Here is an 18,520-nt window from a genome sequence, read left to right as displayed (position 1 = left end):
CAAGACTTGCTTCCATACTTTAAGGGCCATTTGCCAAACACATGAGCACAATTTACATTAAGCAACCGTTCCAGCAGTTTCACTGGTGTCACATAGAAATGCTAAGTATTATGTATATGTCTAAATGCAACATTGAATGAATCATAGCAACATAATACTTCAAACTTCATTTCCAATTTTTAAAAAAGACTATTTCTAAAGTAGGCAGAGACTTTAGATGGATTTCTTTTATCCAGACATGCATCCTTTGATTAAGAAATTATTTTTGAGCATTCTCCACTGATGTCCAATACACCATCCTAGCTAAAGCACTGCCACACTCTAACTACTTAAAAACCAGACTGTCAGTTTTATCTCCACTCTTTTGAGGTTGTCTTTCTTCAAGATTATGGTCTCAGTCTCTCTTAAGATCACTTTAGCTGAGTAATTCCCAACTGACTTTCTCACTAGTAACCAATATCTGGTATAATTACCACACCAAAATACCCATATCTGTGGGTTTTCTTTCATACTGAGATGTAAGGATCAGAACAGTCACCTGACCCACCATGACATGACACTCTCCACAACTAGTTACTAGACTAACGTGAGATCTGGGAAGGACACAGTGCAAGAAAAAGTAAATGCAATGAAAATTGTGCCTGAGGGAGGCAGCTTAATAATGAATCCATTTGTTTTAGCTCTTCCTCTACAGAAGTCTGTGCAACTCCTTGGTTAGATAATTATCTGCCTTTGAACATCAAACCTCTACTGTGGATGGCTTATCTATCCTATGACCAGTCCTCTCCAATGTCCTCTGTCCTATGACCAGTCCTGGGAGCCTTAAAAGGATTAAGGTATTTTGCAGGAAGGATCATCACTCCCAAACATCTCTCAGTCTGTAATGATGAATTTATCTCCTCTGTAGACCAGCAATAAATATATACAAATAACATGGGAACATATAAAGGGTAGCGAGCAGTTTAATTTACAGTCCCTTAAACCACTTGATGCAGATGTACCCACTAAATCCAGCAGGATCTTAAACCACAGAGCAGTGACAGGAGCGAGCAGTACAAGTGAGAACACCTGTGTACATACCACGGTGCTCCCATTGTGCATGTTGTGTGTGTCTTTATGGGCGTGGGCACAGAAGTCAATGCAGGCTGTCACCCCTGAGAAGGGCCGTCCGTCCTTGGAGCCCAGCCGACAGTCTGGGCCCATGTGCTCATTTTCCACCTAAAAGTAAAGGAAACTACAGGTACTTTGGAATGAAAATCAGCGACTTGGAACCCCACTTGTGGCAGACTCAATGCAGCCAGGAATAATGACCAGAAAGCATGGACTTTCCTAGTGAACATGCAACACTTGTTCCTAGGAACAGCAACCAGCTGTTAACAAGATGTAAGAGCTCGGTCAGAGCCAAGATGTCTTGATATAAAGAAAACATTTTATTTACAGTATTATCTCTAAGCCTTTTCCACGTGCATGGCTCAAGGCACAACTAAACAGTTGGTTGAAATAAAAAAGGGGGCATGTTTCAAAAGCAGCCAAATGGAAGAACTGCTGTAGGTCAGTGAGGGGATTCACCACATGACTGGTGAAGAGCTGCTGGCCATCAGCTGTGGAGTTTCATCTGTTTTCAAATTATGCTTTCTGTTCCAAACAACAGCTACACTAGTTGACTCTCACAGACCTACCTGGTTCTGGAAAGCTTCAGGAGCAAGCTTTTTGTAAACTGGAGCCACATCAGTAGCTAAAGTTTGCAAATTGTTTTCAAGAAGTTCCTCCTGCAGAGAAAGGCAACATTTAGAGTGCTGTCATTTGCTTTAAAAGAATCTAATTCAGCTTAGGGATGCCTGAGAAGTCAGCAAAGCTAAGGAAGTCTGCCTCTATTTTATATTGTATTAATCTGACCTACGTTCTGCTGCCTTTAGGCACCAACCATAAATAACTCTACTGCTGCATGACTAAGTTACAAAAATTGTTACATATAAATCAACCATACAACATTGGAGGATACCTGCTAGGGTGAAGAAACCCAACACACAAGGAACTAATTTCTCCATCCTTTCCCTCTTCCAATACCCTAGACTGTCAGGGAATGAAGTATGTTCCACAGAAAACAGAATTAACATCTAGGAGAGAAAAATTATACCCTTTGCTGAGCGGAGGTAGAACCCCAGGTCTTCTTGTAGTATTTTGCTTGTGGGACCTTTATGTCAATCCAATTCCATCCAGACCCATCAATTTATGGATGTCCAGATTGCTCAACTGATCCCTAACCCAGTGCTCATCTACCAAGGCAAACTCCTCCTTCATCCTGACTTCTTGGGCTTTAGGGATCTGGGGCTCCCAGGGAGAGTCTGCAGCAGTAAAGACAGAGGCAAAGAAGGCATCAGTACCTCTGCCTTCTTTATATCCTCTGTCTCCAGGGCACCCACCTCATTCAGCAGTGGACCTATATTGTTTCTAGCATTAGTTCTATCTGCTATGTATTTGAAGAAGCCCTTTCTATTGTCTTTGACCTCACTAGGAAGGTTTAGTTCCAAGGAGGCCTTAGCTTTCCTAATTGACTCCCTACATCCTCTGACAACTGTCCTATATTCCTCCCAAGTGGCCAGCCCTTCCTTCCATGATCCATAGATTCTCTCTTTCCACTTGAGTTTGCTCAGCAGTTCCTTGTTTAATCATGCAGGTCTCCTGGCTCCCTTACTTGATTTCCTACCCACTGGGATGCTCTGATCATCCCCCTCTCAGCTGCAGAATCCAAAGAGGCTTTAAAACAAATCCCATGGAAAAGGGGAAATAAGGGAATGCACTTTTATGTTACACATCTAGAAAATGTCCTGGTTAAGTAATCTTCCCTTTTAAGCAACTGCTTTTCAACTGAGGTAGAAGGCATTCTCCTCGAAAAATGTACAGGTTACCTCTCAAGGGAGCAGACCAGGCAGCTCTCATGAGGTTGTTCATCTCTAGGTGCTGCTGTGCTTGACCAAGTGTCCAAATGGAGCTCAGGGTGGTCATTTCACAGACTCCGAGGAAGCGATACCACTTTGCAGTCTCAAACAGCATATTCTGATCACAGACTATCTATCTGAGCTCTTGTAAGAGATCTGGCACAGCCTGATATTTCGGTAGACCATAGAGAGGAGGGGGGCCACCTTTGTTTTTTCCCCAGCTAATGTTGTTATAAACATCAGAAGCCTACAGAGAAAACACATGCACAGAACAACTCCCTGCACAGCACTAGCCAGGAGGAGAACCTAAAAACACAGTATCTGGGAGAATGCACAAGGACAAAGGAGAAGGAGCAGGATTCCTAAAATGAAGGAATGCCCAATAAGCATGGTTTTCTAGAAACTGAAAATTTGTAAAACAAATTCCCTCTTGAGACATACAAGGCTCTTTTCAACTTCTGCTGCCTTAGTCTGTAGGCAGTGGGAAGGACAGGAGGGCCGCGTGTGTTCTGTGCTGCTGAGGCACAGGTCCCCCACTTGAAGTGCTAGTGAGGTCTGTGAAGACCCACAGCACAACTCAGAGGAAGCTGAGGGCTCTGCCCTCATCCACATATGCATGAAAGGTACTTAGTCAACTCTTGCAGGAAAAAAAAGAGGACTTGAGAGGAATATTGAGTCCAGTGACTCAAATGACATCTCTCTGTTCCAAAAAAGCAACGTTTCACACTGTGTATGCATATGCATGTGCACACAGTACCCATGGAAAAGGCAAAACCACCTCTGTTCCCATCTGGACTCAGCTGGCGGGGGCTGTTCCATGGCTGGCAGCAGTGGAGTGCAGGAGCTGATAGGGGCTTAGAGACTTCTATAGCCTGAACAGAAGGCATGGGGAGCTACCCTGAGGGATATATGATCATCAGGCAGCAGTTATCAGCTTACAACACCTTTATTCCTTCTACATGAACATAATTCCCATGTAAAAAATTAATTTGGTTGAGTTTGGTTTTTCTGAGGTTTGTTACTTGCCATAATCCATCCCTGTTTTCTGTGCTCTCTCAGCTTTATGTCAGCACTGACACTCAGCAGCAGCAACTGCAGTAGCATTTCACTGCACACTTGAGTGTATTCATTCCTTCAAGAGCATTTACAAAGCACACTGCCCACAGAAAAAACAGTTTATTCTAGGCGGCAGACAGAAGCCCAGGCCGTCAGCTGCTTAGACAGCAGTGTGAAAAGCAGGGCAACCTGAGGTACCATGTTTTCTACCACAAGGCAAAATGACTGAACTTCTGAGGTGCAGCCTCGGTGCTTAGACAAACCTTTAACTGTGTTTTATACTTAGAAAGAATTAACATTTGGTACAGAATTACACAGTGGAGCTAAATATGCATACAGAAAAGCACTTAAGGTTAATTTTAGGGTATTTAAATACATAGTAAACAACACTGAGTTTTCATACAGTGGAAAAATTATAACTACTAGAGTAACAAAACATTTACTTGGGTGCCTGTGTGCTAAGCTATGCACACATATGAGAGAGAAGGGGTGGATATCCATAGATTCAACTTTTAGTTCTGAAAATCAGAGTAAGTGTTTGGAAGAAAACAAAACAATACAAGAAAAAAATAAATCTTACTTGTTTAGGGTCATCAGTGAGAAGCCTGAATTTCCTGGGGTTTTTGCTTCTGGCAAACTTACAGCCATTGAAATACATACTCCATGAACAGCCAAATGAGAACGATGCTCCACAAGTTTCTGGATCAAGTCCTTGACATGCACAAGTCCGACTATGAAAGGAAACAGACACGTCAAGTCAGCTGATTATGCAGCTTTTTTTTTTTGGGTCAATGCTATTTGCCATTTCTTTTATTATATGCAGTATAACAACCCAGGAATTTAAAAAAATTAATGGTTTAACCAAATCTTTTCTGTCAAGCAAATATCAATGTGTAGAGGACTGACCTTTTCCCCCATTAAGACATACATAACACTTGGTAATATCTGTATATATACACCCAAGCTACTCTGAGTTTGACTTCTCCAGTTTGGTAAAATCTTTATCCAAGAAAATACCACTGCTACGAAGGGTTACCCCTAAATTAAATAATTCATTTGTAATGTGCAGCAATACCATTAGCTCCAAATGGATCTAACTTCCAAAGTGGAACAACTTAGCCCTAGGCTTTAAGAACACAAGCATTAGATCCAGGTCACTGTACAGGTATCAGAGTCTGCTAAATGTGGGCTACACAAATATCAGCATGAAGGCAGCACTGCCCAATGCTCAAATGCAATTAGTCACCTAGTCACAGAATCACAGAATTGCTGGAGTGAGAAGGGACCTCTAGAGACCATCTAGTCCAACTCTCCCACTGAAGCAGGATAACCTAAAGCACTTTACACAGGACAGTATCCAGGTGGGTCTTGAGTATCTCCAGAAGGGGACTCCACAACCTTCCTGAGCAGCCTATTCCAGTGCTCCATCACCATCTCTGTAAAGAATTTTTTTCCTCATTCTCATTTCCTCGTCCTCATTTAAATGGAACTTCCTATGTTCTAACTTATACCTGTTGCCCCTCATTCTGACACTGGGAACTACTGAGAAGAGCCTGTCTCCATCTTCCTTGTACCCATCCTTTAGATGCTTATATACATGGATAAGGTCTCTCCTGAGCCTTCTCATCTCCAGGCTCAAGAGTCCCAGCTCTTTCAGCCTTTCCTCATAAAGGAGATGTTAGAGTCCCCCTATCAACTTCATCACCCTCCTCTGGACTCTCTCCAGTAGCTCCCTGTCAAACTGTGCAGCCCAGAACTGGATGCAGTTCTCCAGCTGTGGCCTCACCAGCACAGAGTAGAGGGGGAGAATGACCTCCCTCAACCTATTGGCCACACTATTCTTTATGCATCCCAGGATTCCACTGGCCTTCTTGGCAGCAAGAGCACATTGCTGGCTCATGGATAATTTACTGTCTATAAGGACTCCAAGATCCTTCTCCTCCGAAATGCTTTCCAGGAGATCCACCCCTAACCTATATTGGTGCTTGGGGTTCTTTCTTCCTAGGTGCAGGACCCTATATTTGCTCTTACTGAACCTCATGAGGTTCTTCTCTGCCCAGCTCTCCAGCCTGTCCGGGTCACACTGAACAGCAGCACAAGCCTCTGGAATGCCAGCCACCCCTCCCAGCTTTGTATCATCAGCAGACTTGCTGAGGATATGCTCTGTCCCCTCGTCCAGACCACTGATGAACATGTCGAACAAGACCAGACCAAGTATTGATCCCTGCGAGACACCACTGGTTACTGACCTCCAACTCAACCCTGATCCGTTGATCACCACCCTCTGAGATCTGTCACACAGCCAGGTCTCAATCTACCTCACTGTCCACTCATCAAGCCCACTCTTCCTGAGTTGCCTAGCAAGGATGTCAATTAAAGTAAACCTTCTCAGAGGCAGAGAGAGGAAGATCCTGACTTTGAGTGTTCAATCTCTCATTTATATAAAAAAGCTACATAAGCACCTCAGCAGCTCATCAGCATGGCCGTGTGTGCCAGGGGCACACTGACTGTGCCTGGACTTTGTCCCTGAATATGTGCATTTAGAAACGTTAATCCGAAAGGCCTGGTCCCTAGGAAAAGCCAGGAACTACATTTCATACCGGAATGGCACCTTGTAAGTCTGCAGTTTTACATGAGCTTCTGTGCATTTATTTTAGGAGCCCAACTATTGAATTGGCAAGTTCTTTACTGCAGACCATTCAGAAGGCAACACAGCAATCACTCCCTATGAAGGCAACTTACTCTTCGTTGAGGGCACATCTGCGGCTGGTGGGACAGCCATACTTTCTGAGACTCTGTGTCAGCTCCTTGTAGAGTGTGTCAGCCAGGAGATGGGGGATCCCTTCCCAGGCCAGGATGAGGATCACAATGACAGCAGTTTGGCAGTGGTGTCCTGCACGCTGACGGACCAAGCACAGCAGCTTCTCCTCATCACTGCTTCTTCGGATCACCTGGAAGAAGAATTTGGTTTTATTCTTGGATAAGCATTTTCTAACACAATATGTTACTCTTTGGGACATGCAAGGCCTGGAAGAGTAAGGAACACTGTTGCCCAGAGAGGGCCCATCAGCAAGCAGGACCAGAACAGCATCACACACTGATCTCTGGTGTAGAACATGATTTGGCATTGCCCTTTTACCTGTAGAAGAAATAGCAGTACATTTTTACAGGAGGAGGAATATTTTAGGTGTTCTACACAAACAATAAAGAAGGTGGATTAAGAGGAAAATAACCATTAGAAGTAAGTAACAATACTGAGACAACAGATCCACTGCAGACCTAACATTTACATTGAAAATAATACTGAAAACATACTGCCAAAACCCAGAAGGCAGGTACAGAAAAGCACATCACAAAAGCACTTGTACACATGGGTTAGGATGGTTACCACAGTCAGGGACTATAAAAGCAGGAAAGCAACTGAGTTTTACTCACTCTCTGAATACCTGAGTTCTCCCAGATCCCGTTTGCCTGCTGACAAAGCTATCACTTACATGTGACCCCTAGCCTCATCAGCTACAAATGTGAATTATTTGAACTCTTTAAAAAGTGTGGACCAAAGTAAACTTGCAATTAATCTGCAAATTAAAAGCTTTTCCATAGAACAGTCTCAGAGGGAAGCAGTACAGGCTTAGCAGGAAGAAGCAAGCTTAATTTGTGTCAAGGGAGAAAGCATCACCCTTCTAAAGTTAATCATACAGCCTTTCAGACAGCCTCAGGCTTAATGAGAACACAAGTAAAGGGATCTGAGACACCACTCCTCAAAAGGAGCCCTGGTTGTGACTGACCAACCAGTATTTTTTTATAAAGAAAGAAAAATAATTTACCTTTGAGTGAGGTTTACAGAAAATCTATTATGGCTGATACACAATAGAGGGTATATCAGTGTGAGTTTTATAGTTCTGAGGCAGCCCAGCTCCTTCCAAGTCAAAAGAATTTAATTTTGTTACTTGGCATGAAGGGTGATGCTTTTAATGTTTTTCTTTTATTTTCTTTCTAGACTTTGTAACATTTCAATAAAGAAATCTGGTACTACTTAGTTTCTCAGTACAACATCAGGTTGCCCTTTTTGGATTCTCATATCCCTCTAAACTGGAAATACACAGTCCAGGAAAAATGACAAATGGGCAGGAAGAAAATTTATAGTTTCCTTTAAACTAACACCACACTTCCCTGGAGCTAAACACTCTTGGAACTTGCTTCATTATGCAGGCAGAAGAGAATGCAATATTCTTATTGGAGCCAAAACCACTTTACAATCCATCATCTTTTAGGCCACAAAGGTATCTAGTGGATTTATTAGTTGTCTGAACTTTATTTCTGTGGCTCTTAGGAGGTTACACTGTGTGCTCACCTGACACCACATCTGGAGTGCTCCTCTCCTTTTGTTACCAGAAATAGGGACTTTTCTCACCTGACCATTTCGGACTTCAAAGAGCACAACCTGCCCCAAAACCACCAGTCCCTCCAGGCATGCAGGCAGGGACAGTGCAGGCAGAGCTGGAGCTGTGCTGCCTTTCCACACCAACTGCCCATGACCCTTCACATACCTAGGCTGACCTTCTCACAGAGGCAATAAACACAACTAACTGCCCTCCCATTTACTTGATGGAAAGGTCACATTTGTTAAATTCATACAACAGGAACACTCTCTTGATATCATCAGAAGAGTAGAACATAGAAAATTTCAGCTTACACTGTAATTCACTTTGTTTTCAGCATGCATTTGACAGTGTCCTCCTCAGTAAGGCAAATGAGATTAGTACACTGCCACAGCCAAAAAAGATGACAGTAATGCAATTTATTCATCAATCCTTCATGCAATAATTTAAAAGGTGTATTTATTTGCTATGAAAAATTTGCAAACATAACTACCAGTGTACTTATTGTTCAACTATGAAACACTGAGATGCCCAATAGTAAGTCAAACATGGAACAAATAGAGCAAGTCCCTGAATGTTTCCTCAGACTGAACAATGCACAAATCAGTTGGCAAATATTGCGTCCAGAAGTTGGCACTTCATGATTTCTGCGATGTAGTTAACAACAGTGACACAGTAAACCATTTAATACTCCAGTCTGATCAGTTTTGGTCCCTAATGCATTTAAAAGGAATGAGAAAATAAACATTTTTCAGTGGTGAAACTTCAAAGCTATGTTTTTAAAATGGGAAAATAAAAACCTCCCCTGCAATTGCTTTTCCACACAAAATAACCACACCTTCCTAGTGACTCACATAGAAAAATAATATAATCAACAAAACAGACTTGTATTATGTTTGTAAAGTATTGTGTAACACTTAAATGTCATATGCCCTCCTTTGTGCAGGTATGTAGGGCCAGATTATCCCTGAACTCATTTTAGCAAGCACTAGTTACCATCAGCACTGAGTATCCATCAAAAGACAACACACTGGCAATGAATGTTTCAGCCACAGGGCAGCACTTCTGGAAAGCAAAAAGACCTGACCAACTCACCCATGAGGCCTGACCAATACCTCTCAGTCCTGCTCTGCACTTAGGCCACTGGGGATGAAGTTATATGGCTACCCTCTGTCTCACCTGTTTGCTAACATAACCATGTCTAGGACAAAAGGAAAACTGAAATGGGACACAGCTCCTTCCAAATAGCTTTCTTACACACATACATATTTGGACTCACAATATCACAAGTAACATCCTTGGAGGTTCCTTTTAGGTTGCTGATCTGGGCAGGAAGCTCTTTAAACATTCTCAAAACCAAGTTTTGTATGTCCCTCTGGTGCTCTAGTTGGGCACCCACCACTGTACCATGCCCATTCCACATTCCTATGGCTATGCATGTGTTCTTGTTCACATGTACATCTAAAGGAAGGCACTAATTCAAGTAGTTGATTTTATTAGCTAGTCCAGATACTCTCAAATGGCAGAATCTGAGAATATGAGCCAGCCTTCAAGGTGAGCCACAGCCAGCCAGCTTGGACAGAAACACTGTCAACACCTATTATTGCAACAGCACAGCTAAACCTCTGTTTCTACAAGCTACAAAGGCAGAAGTTAACCCAATTTTCTTAACAGAAAGCATGAGCCAAAAGTTTAAAGCATATTTAGTGAAGAGGTGCCATACACAGCAGAATTTGATATGGCAATTCAACAACAAACTAGAGGATAAACAAGAAAAGTTAGTTTTTAATTCTCTCACACCCAAGAAGAGATGGTGAAGAGACAGAAAGGGATGCTAAAAATTAAAGATCACAAGAACAGGACAAAGACAGAGGAGTGGACTGCCCAGCCTTATCCTGATCCTGACAGTGACTAACAACTATTGCATACGCATGAGTAGTAAGAAGGGCACTCAGATGCAGAGACACTCCTCAACAACCAGCAGGCACCTCCCAGCCACCTATCTGCAGCTCAGGGACCTGCTCTCCTCCCAGCTTTTGAAGGATTTGCCTTCTGTGCATTTGTCCACTCCCTTCTAAATCTATGTAGCATTTTACCATCCACTACATTCCTGGAGAAAGTCTAATTACAGACTTTACAGAAAGAACAAACATTACCTTTTCTTTGTGCTGAGCACATCCTCTGTGCTAGTGTCCTCTTGTTTCTGATACAGGTTGAGACTGGAGAGCAGATTGCTGTTCAGCTCTCCATGCTGCCAAAGACTGAGAGAACCCTCCATTCTCCCCTACCCTCTCTGCCAGGCTGAGAGTCTGTAGCTCCACCTGTCTCTCCAGTTCTGTTGTGCTTTCTTGAGGAACCAGAACTGGACAGTATTCCAGACTGAGGTGCAGCATGCTTCCTCACAGAGGCATAATTACATTTCATGTTTTCTTTATTCCTCCCCAGTAATTTTCACCAGTTTCTTTTGCTGTTTTCCTCACTGCTGAACACTGAAACTACTGTCTACTGAACTGTTACCCCAAGCAGTGACACTCAGCCTAGTGGCCATCACTTTGCATATGGAACTACAACACTGCTCTTTGTGTAACTTTATCACGTCAGTTCTACCTACCATTTTAGTGGCCATTATGTCTGGATCACAAGTCCTACCTGCTCCTCATGATAGCTGTCCCTCCTCTTCACTGTCCTGAATAACTTTGTAACATCAGCAGTTTGTAACTTCGGTGTGTCCCACTTTTTTCAAAAAACTTCTGAATACATTGTACAGCATCAGTGAAGTTATACTATTAATAAAACCTGCTTCAGCTGTCCAAATGCTTGACTTGGTTCTATTATACGATTCTGTGACTTCTACTTACTTGAATTATTTCTTTTAGATTGTTGAAGCAACTGTCTCAACCCTTGGCAGGAGCTCTGGAACAAGGAATAAGTACACTGTGAATAAAAATTACTGTGTCCTTCAACATAAGCCAGTCTATCTAAATTAACATGTACATGACTTATGTGAGTAGCTAGGAGTCAGACTGCAGAAGCTTAGCATAATATATGCTAAATTACCATATGGGTGAGAAATTACTTTCCAGTTTAGGATCACCAGAATAGTTGTGTTAACTTTAACATGATATAAACCAGACACCACTAGCAAATAGTACAAAATTTTAATTGCAAGTTAAATACATGTCTGTAATTACAGGATTAAAAAAAAGGAACCAAGAAAAAGGTCCTTTTAAGGTTTTTTTCACCTCCAGGTGATCCTCTGCAATGCTCCCTCCAGCCCATTCTGAATTTTCTTCAGTAAAGTAACTATGTCTCCTTTGCAGGTACTTGTAGCTCATTTTGAAGTGAAAACACAGCTTAACTAATCACTGTCATTTTCTGAACTAAATGACTCATTTAGAACAGTTTTCTAACCTGCAGATTTTGCCTCTGCACAAGGTTTGTGCAGGGAGCCCTCACCACGCAGGCTGAGCTACAACCTTTAACTCATCCTTTCTGAGTTACAGTTCCTTAACAACCTGCACCAGTGAAAAGTAGGAGCACAGCACTGCTGAAAACTGCTGCTGTTCCAGCCCATGATGATGTGTAACACAAGAAACCAAGGTTCTTGTTTGTGGCATCAGTCTACCCTCCTTTTTCCTAATTCACCCACACACATACCAGAAGTACATTAAACTCTGCAAAAATAAGGACAAAATTCAAGGCTCAGCTCCCAGTGCCTTCTTACCTACTTACTCCTCCAGCTTCCCTTTCTGTTATAATGGCAGCAATGGTAAACTGCTCATGGGTGACAGTCTGCTCAGTTTGTTCAGACATGCCATTTGTTTTACCTAAAGTAGTGATAACAGCCACTTCAATGTTTGCTCTTTTATAATACTTAACTTTGTTTACCTTAACATAGCTTTTTTTTTGTTTCATGTTTACTCTAGCCAAATATTTGAGTAGTTCTTCATGTTAAACAACATTAAAACACTTGTTTACTTCAGAAACCACATCAAAGTTTCTAGTAATTTTGAATCTCAAAGCACTGCAGCACTAAAAGAATGGCTTTATTTTGGATAACATCACAAACATTTTTGTCCAAAATCAAGTCCTCTAATTCTGTATTTAGCAAGCACACCTCTAAAAAGCAGTGAAAACAGTGCCTGCCCAGTTACAGTACCTGCTATACACACTAACTGAATGTATTACCACACTACAGCAAGAAGGTAATGCTCTAATACAGTGTTGTCCAAAAAGGTGAACAAAACCCCCACCAACCACCCTCCTCTCCAATGTGCAAAAATAATTTCCTTCAGGCTTATCCTTTGGAGAATATAATTTAATAATGAAGACAGTTTAATAGATGAAATAAATGCCTGAAGAACAATCAGCTATTTACAGCAGATGTAGTTGTACTTAAACCTCTGGTCAGGGTACAATTAGTCCTGCAGAATTTACTTCAAAGCCCTTTTCAACCCCTTTTCAACAAGTCCCCACTTTATCATCTCCCAAAGAGCACAACAGCTTCATGATCCCCTAGTTAGCAGTGCCACACCAGGCCTCCTGACAGTGGCACTGCCAGGCAGGAGAGAGAGACAGAAGCACCAACACTCTGCTCAAAGGTGCCTGACTCCCTGATAAAGTGTTTCTCTAATCAGTAATGATCTACCACTGTAGAGTATCTTACTCATCTCTCAGTTCACTTTCTTCAATAGATTACACATGCCTTCTAACAATAATTTACACAGAGAGCCTAGAAGCTGGAGGAACTTCTCAGTTTTCTAGCTTTTTAAACCCCCAATTTCCACCACTTTCTCCACTCAAGCTAAACTAGCAAACTGAAAAAATATTATCTTCTCTGCATCTGCACAAGAATCTATTGTTATTGAGGCTCATTCAGCACTCACCAAATTGTAGTTTCTGGCATTTAGCTACAAATTCCTGTCAGCTCAATTAACTATAAAATCCTGGTTATAACAGTGGGTTATCTAAGCATTATTTAAAAAAAATATTAATTTCAGTGGCTAATATTAGGTTCAGGTCTGTACAGGACAGTAATTTCAAAATTAATTCTATTTTTTAAGTATCTGTAATCAGGTTTTTTATCATTTTTTTAATCCACCCATTTTTAAATTTATATATACTAATAATGCAACCAACACTACAGAAATAAAGACCTGTCAAGTTGTAAAACTAAAAAAATACAGAAGTGAAAGAGTTTAAGAGACTATTTGCAAAAGATATAAAAGCCTGCATGTACTGCATTTTCAAACCAATTAGAGCCAGCAGCAGCCTAACAGAATCTGAAGGGTCAAAAGATCATCTAAGTGTTTTTAAAAAAAAAAGTGCTCAGGTTAAGGCTCAAGATGCAAAATCCACTTCTGCTGTGGTCACCAACAAGACATTTGAGAAGATCCCTATGTCAGAAAGCTTCACAGGGGACAGGCAAGGATTTTTTTTACCTTAAAGTTAAGGCCCTGACAAAAGTGGTTATAGGACAATAGCAACAAAAAAAACTCAAAACCCAACAACACCCCACACCAAACAGCAGCAATTTGCCAACTTCAGATGATATCTACCACAGAAACTCAAGGATGAAACAACTGAAGCATTAAATGTGATGCACATTGTATTGATTTATAATCCTTTAGTACCAGAGGGAGCCTGAAGACTAGATACCACTTTGTAAAAAGAAGCTAGAAGAAATATTTTGATTCAGTGATCATATTAGCCTGGTGTCTGCATGGGGGAAAGCAGCCATCACACAACCAAGCAGGATGCACTGGGAGAAGCCAAACTTTTCTGAAGTGAAGTCACAGCTCAGTCACACTGCAGGTCTTTCTGGATTTCCAAAAGCTATTCAGTAAAAGGCTCTTAAAATCCCCCTAATGTGTCTTGGGACAAATCAAAAGACCACACATGAATGATTGCTGAAAAGACACAAAACAAAGGCTGGTATGTCTCCGAGAAGAGCTCTGTGGAACTGTGTTCAAGCTTATGCTCTTCAGCATGTTTGTTAAGGGTAAATAAAAGGATGACAACATTTGTTGATGACACTAAGCAATTCAGAGTAGTGAAGACAAGCACAATCTGCAAACAAATGAAGGAGGGGCCCTGCTGGCTGAGCAGGCAGCAAAATGGCAGATAAAATTCACTGTGGATGTATGTATTTAATGCATATGGTGAAAACAACTCTATTTTTAGATAAAAATGGACTCCGAGTGGGCCATTACCATGCAGGAATGAGAATCTGGCATACTGATAGAGAGTGCTATGAAAATGCCAAATGACTGCTCTGCAACAGAGAAAAAGCCAAAACAACTGCTAGCATTGACTGGGAATAGAGCACAAGGCTGAAAACCTGATGCCAGCATTTTATCTTCTAGCATAAGAGAATCATATGACAACTTTAATGAAAGGCAACTGAACACCAAGACACTGTCTCCAGCTCAGGGAACCAGAGAAGCTATGAACTACTGAAAACTAAGCAAGTGTTCTGGGAGGCAACTGCCCTGTTTGTACTGCTCTGCCATGGGTCAGCGCTGGAGACAGGGCACTGGTGAGCAGGACCTCTGCCCTGACCCAGCCGTTTTCATCACCTCTTATCTCTTGTCTTTATTCAGAGCTTAGAAAATTACATTGCAACTCTGAATACAAAGACAACAGATAGAGACCGCTTCATTGATCCAAGCCAATGTCCACTGAAACCAGGAGATTGGAACCCACAGGAAATGGGTTTAATCCAGAGACCATTATGAGCTCCAAGGCCAGTGACACGGATCTTGTACTTCAGTGCAGCAGGGTGATGCCTACAGTGAGTTACTCATGAACAACAAATTAATTCATAAACTATTTCCTGTAAATTGAGGCAATTATAATTTACCATCAGACATACTGATAACAGAACAACAACAAAAAAAAACCCACTACACATCCCTTATCAGCTAAAGCACCGATAAAACAAGAGGATTGATACAAGTCAGGTCACTTATCACTGGTTGGTTATAGGGCATGCACAGTAACATGAAATTGTTACATCAACAGGTTACTAAGAATGACAGGCCAGTAATTTCAGTACTTCAAGGGTTTTTTTTTCTTAACTTACTATGGAGAAGTATGATGAACTTGGACAAAGCAAAGAACAAAATAAATCCAAGCATAAAAGAAAGAAGAGTATATTTACTCCAGCATGTCACAGAATGATTAGCTATTTTATAATCACAGCTATCACCTCCACAGATATCCACACATGACATCTCTGGCAAACCTGTTAATTCTGCTTTGACATAAAAATGAGATTATACAATTTCTGATGCCAAAAAATTAAGAGGTCAAGCAGTCTCCCTGCTGCCACATTAATTGAAAACAACAGCAAGCTCAACTTCACTGCACACAGGTCAGCTCATGTGGGCATTAACCTAGTGCTTACACATAACTATCCCAAGTTTCAAATACTAGGTAGTATTTACTGATAATATTCAGGATTCAGGTCCAGCTAATAGGAGTGCTCTTGTCCACATTTAAAAGGACAAAGTAACATCCTATCAAAAATACAAAGAGGAGGCAGATGTTTATTTCTTCCCAAGGGAAGAATAAATACAACACTACAAGTTTATGGTAACCTGAAATCTAAGGAAGAAAACTTAAGCTCCTTTTGGGGAATGGAACCTGTCTCAATACACATATAACACACCAGGCACATCAAGAGAAATGGAGCCACTTAAGTGAAAACAATTTAGGAGGGAATAAGTTTTATTAAGTCACCAACAGAAGAATGTATGGACACAGGTATTTTAGAAAGCCTCCTTTAATCTTAAAATATTTCTAATGAATCAGTAAATGAAAATTATCTAGTGGAAATGAGGACAAATAATTGGGAAAAACAGTTAAATGTAGTCACAAATACATTGTTTTTTCTCATCAGATTTGCTTCAGCTGAGCTCCATCACTGGGTGCCCACCAGCAAGTCTTTCAGTAGCCCTAAGGGCAACAGTCTGTCCATCTGCAAAGCAGAAGTGAGTCTGTCCCAAAGTACACTATAAGTAAGTGAAAGTCTCTGTGCAGCTGACAGAACCTTGTGACTGCAACTATCAGAGAGCACAGCAAACTTATTCCATATGCTTTCCAACAAATTTCACTAATACGTTTCTTCGCTAATAGCTAAAACATGCTGTAATAAGGATTAAAATTAGCATTCCCAATAAAAAGTTAATGCAATACATTAAGAATACCAACCCTAAAATGTGGCTTTTATACAGGATGAAACAGTTCTACAGAGGAGACTTCAGTGATTTCCTCTTGCACTGAGCAGTCACACAGTAACAAGCATACATCCTCTTTAGGTCTGAATTTGCACACAAAAAAAATCAGTGCTGCATGAAATAAGACCGGAGCTAAAGTTAAATGAACGTCAAGGTTTAATCTCACAAACACATTACAGATAGAAATGTGAAAATCTAACTGGAGAGTAGGTCCCCCCTGTTCCTTAAAACAGCCTTTTCTGCACACATGGAAGTGCTTTCTGACTGTCATACTGCATACCTATGTTGGACACCATGCAGATATCCAACAAAAACCTACCATTTCTGTTTTACATTACAGTATGTTGATACTGGCAACAGAAAAATCAAGGTTAAGAGTTAGTTTTAAATGCCTTTTTCCTTTAAACTGTTCACAACTGTTTCTAAAGGTAAAATTTTTAACTCCTGTCCTCTGTTAAAACTGAGTTTTAGTTGAAACAAAAATAATTCTATTCTTTTTGGGTGAGTTGTTTATGAAGTTACTTTTATCATATTTTTTTTCTTGGATGCAGATTTGTTGTTCAGTATTATCTGAAGCAACATGCACATATGGGGTTCCTTTCTGGAAAAACAGTTTATGTCTTGAGTATGAAAAACACATTTTGAGTGTTCCAAACATAAGCAGTAAATGTTTAGCGTGCAATACCATTCACATACAACATGTAATAACCTCATTTCTGTCGTGTAGTTACAAATGCAAGTCTACAGCTGTACAGTTGTCTTCACTGCTTCTTTCAATCAAGTCGGAAATTCCTAAGTATAGTATTTTTTTTTTTCTTTTAAAAAAGTCTACTTTTTAACTCCCTCGGTGGTTTCAGCAAAGGTTAAGGACAATCAATTCTTTCTAAGCTCTCTCCTGGAGTTTTTGTCTGTTACCTCATTTCCTGACTCCTATGAAGCAACATGAGGCAAGACTTTGGTGAAAACTATCACTGTAGCATTTACATTTCAGTTCCTCAAAAACAGTAATGAACTCTATGACATACGAGTTCATCCACCACGCTCTTTTCTTCAGGTATTCACACAACGGAGAAGGATTTAAAAAAATATTACTGGAGAGTTTTTCACTCTCCCTAAGCAACCATCCCTTCTTTCCTTTCTTTCACACTTCCCACTAACATATTTCACTAGACACTCCAACTTTCAGACACTGTCAGGGTCTTCTTAGCCTTGATGTGGTCATCTCTGCTAGCTCTGTCAAGCACCTCTCTTCCACACTCATTCAAACCACAGCATAACACACAGCATCACATCTTAAACTAAAAATAAAATATAGTTTTCCTTAGCTTCATCATTAAAGCAGACTTATAGATTAATTCAATGAAGAACCAGATCTCTGTTAAAGTTCAGATTATATTTACTCTCAAGGACTACACATCATTTGATATTTAAAAGCCACACAAAACAATTTTACTACTATAACATAAAAACTTACCCACTTGGCAATTGGACACCCCTGAGAGCTTTTTCCTTCCTTTCCTGTATAAACCACTACCTCTATTCTCACAGCACTTCCTTTTGCTCCATACCTGCATTAAAAAAGGTCATGAGTAAAACTGATGTAACATTTTAAAACAGGAAACAATTTCAATAAAACAGGAACAACTTTATTTTTATTTTACTGAGAACAGAAGGAAAATGAAATATGTATAGTGTCAAAAATATTTAAATTTAAACTCCTATTTGCAAGAACACTTTTTTTGACATGTCTCTTCTGATAACAAGCTTCTGCCCCTCAGGAAACATCCTTTGGGGAAGGAAATGTTAACTGCATGTAAATCCTAGTGCATTTAAACACTAGTATGAAAACATGACTTCTCTGTCCAGTTTGCCACAGCTTCTTCACAGGCAGGACACTAATTCT

General features: G+C 40.7%; 1 protein-coding gene across 1 annotated transcript in view; it reads right to left on the bottom strand.

Moving 5' to 3' along the window:
- Positions 1–18,520, bottom strand: part of TET1 (tet methylcytosine dioxygenase 1) — a 57,586-nt gene that overhangs the window by 12,351 nt on the left and 26,715 nt on the right. Inside the window, exons 6-10 of the mRNA XM_009994883.1 lie at positions 18,092–18,185; positions 6,738–6,946; positions 4,576–4,726; positions 1,680–1,769; positions 1,081–1,218 (exon numbers count right to left, since the gene is read on the bottom strand). Of these exons, the coding sequence (XP_009993185.1) occupies positions 1,081–1,218; positions 1,680–1,769; positions 4,576–4,726; positions 6,738–6,946; positions 18,092–18,185 (682 nt within the window). The remainder of the gene's footprint in view (positions 1–1,080; positions 1,219–1,679; positions 1,770–4,575; positions 4,727–6,737; positions 6,947–18,091; positions 18,186–18,520) is intronic.

The sequence above is a fragment of the Chaetura pelagica genome, unplaced genomic scaffold (genome assembly GCF_000747805.2).
Source record: "Chaetura pelagica isolate M959 unplaced genomic scaffold, ChaPel_1.0 scaffold112, whole genome shotgun sequence".
Classification (NCBI taxonomy): Eukaryota; Metazoa; Chordata; class Aves; order Apodiformes; family Apodidae; genus Chaetura; species Chaetura pelagica.
Note: the sequence above shows the minus strand (reverse complement) of the source record. Positions and strands in the feature narration are given on the sequence as shown.